Source organism: Lepidothrix coronata, unplaced genomic scaffold (assembly GCF_001604755.1).
Source record: "Lepidothrix coronata isolate B3197 unplaced genomic scaffold, Lepidothrix_coronata-1.0 Scaffold144, whole genome shotgun sequence".
Taxonomy (NCBI): Eukaryota; Metazoa; Chordata; class Aves; order Passeriformes; family Pipridae; genus Lepidothrix; species Lepidothrix coronata.
Window position 1 is genome coordinate 340201 of NW_016690324.1, and position 1401 is coordinate 341601.

At 59.7% G+C, this 1401-nt stretch overlaps 1 protein-coding gene across 4 annotated transcripts in view; it reads left to right on the top strand.

Annotated features, from left to right (window-relative positions):
* CAMK2A (calcium/calmodulin dependent protein kinase II alpha) overlaps positions 1 to 1401 on the top strand; it is a 34883-nt gene continuing 33482 nt past the window's right edge. The window contains exon 1 of one of the 4 annotated variants that reach the window (XM_017827930.1): positions 1 to 310. In XM_017827930.1, the coding sequence (XP_017683419.1) occupies positions 249 to 310 (62 nt within the window). In that variant the 5' untranslated portion in view covers positions 1 to 248. The remainder of the gene's footprint in view (positions 311 to 1401) is intronic. The other 3 variants (XM_017827929.1, XM_017827933.1, XM_017827932.1) reach the window with 3 other exon arrangements.

Genomic DNA, 1401 nt, shown 5'->3' on the forward strand with positions numbered 1-1401 from the left:
CCCGGCAACAGAAACAGGGCGTTTCTGGCAGTGGTGGTCACCATGGGGACGGGGATGCTGACGAAGGCTTGTGAAGCTGAGAAGACAAATTGCCCTCATCATTATCTCTGGGCTTGTCAATCAAACATATTCCCTTATTTACCTCGGCGAGGAGAGAGCCCCGGGAGCACACAGAGAGGGAGGGAGCGAGAGGAGAACTGCTTGCCCCAAACTCTGCACTGGGGAGGGAGCATTTCCAGCCCCTCGGGATGGCCACCATCACCTGCAATCGCTTCACGGAGGAGTACCAGCTCTTTGAGGAACTGGGCAAGTAAGTTGGAGACGGGGCTGGAATGCTTGGAGCAGGGCTGTTCCCTGGCTGGGAAAGACCCTCAGCAGTGCTGGGAACTGCTGGAGATGGGGGAAACGAGATGAGCATGGAGAGATGCAGCGGGGATCGGTGGGAGGACTCGGGTGAGGATGGGGGCTGCCAGCCCCAGATCTGCATCTCTGTCTCTCCCCGAGTTCAGGGGCTGCTGATGGGTGTTTGGCTGGGGGCACGGGGCACCCAGAAGTCTGGAGCTGCCTGGGGAGGGGGCAACTGTCTCTTTTATGGAAAAGCTGCTCCCAGAAAAAGGTGCTGCTGGTTCCCTCGGGAAGTTCCCCAGCCGGGAGGAGGGATGGGACAGCCGAGAAGGAAAGCCTTACATTTACAAATACATTGGGCGCCCCTTACATTTCTTTAGGGAATTTCTCTGTATGGATTTACCAGGGTTACTAGTGCTGCAGGAGACCCAGCCTGCATGGCAGCCCCCAGAGAATCCTGGCAGGTCTTGGACAGACCCAGGATGTCCCTCACCCCTGCCCCTGTCCCACTGTGGGTGAGCCACAGCCCTGCCTGACCCTCCTGCTGGGAAGGGCTCAGCTCTCAGGTCCGGGTGTCACCGCGTGTGCCTGGATCTGTGTGTGTGTGTGTGTGTGTGTGTGAGTGAGTGCAAACAGAACTGCCTGTGCACGGTGAGGCAATCCCAGGGAGCACCGAGCCCCCCGGGGTGGAGCAGGGGATGTCAGGTTCTCCGTGCAGGGGGATGCTCCGCGTCTCGCCGAGCGTGTGGCTGTAAAACGGGCGCAGGAGTGAGCAGGCGTGTGCCTCTGTTTTGGTTTCTGTGCATTTTTTTTTGGAGCTGGTGTGTGAATCTGGGGCGTGTGGCCACCGTCCCCATGGAGTGGCTGGCAAGTGGTGGCAGGCTCAGGGTGCCTGTGCCGGGCAGCTGGTGCCTGTGCTCCAGATGGGAAGCTGTGTCCATCCCTAGGCACAGGGGCATGCTCCAACCCTGCAGCCCTGCATTGCCTGGGTGCAGGGCAGCCTGTGCCTAAACGTGTGCCCACACACACACACGTGGACACTGAAAATGGGGGTGA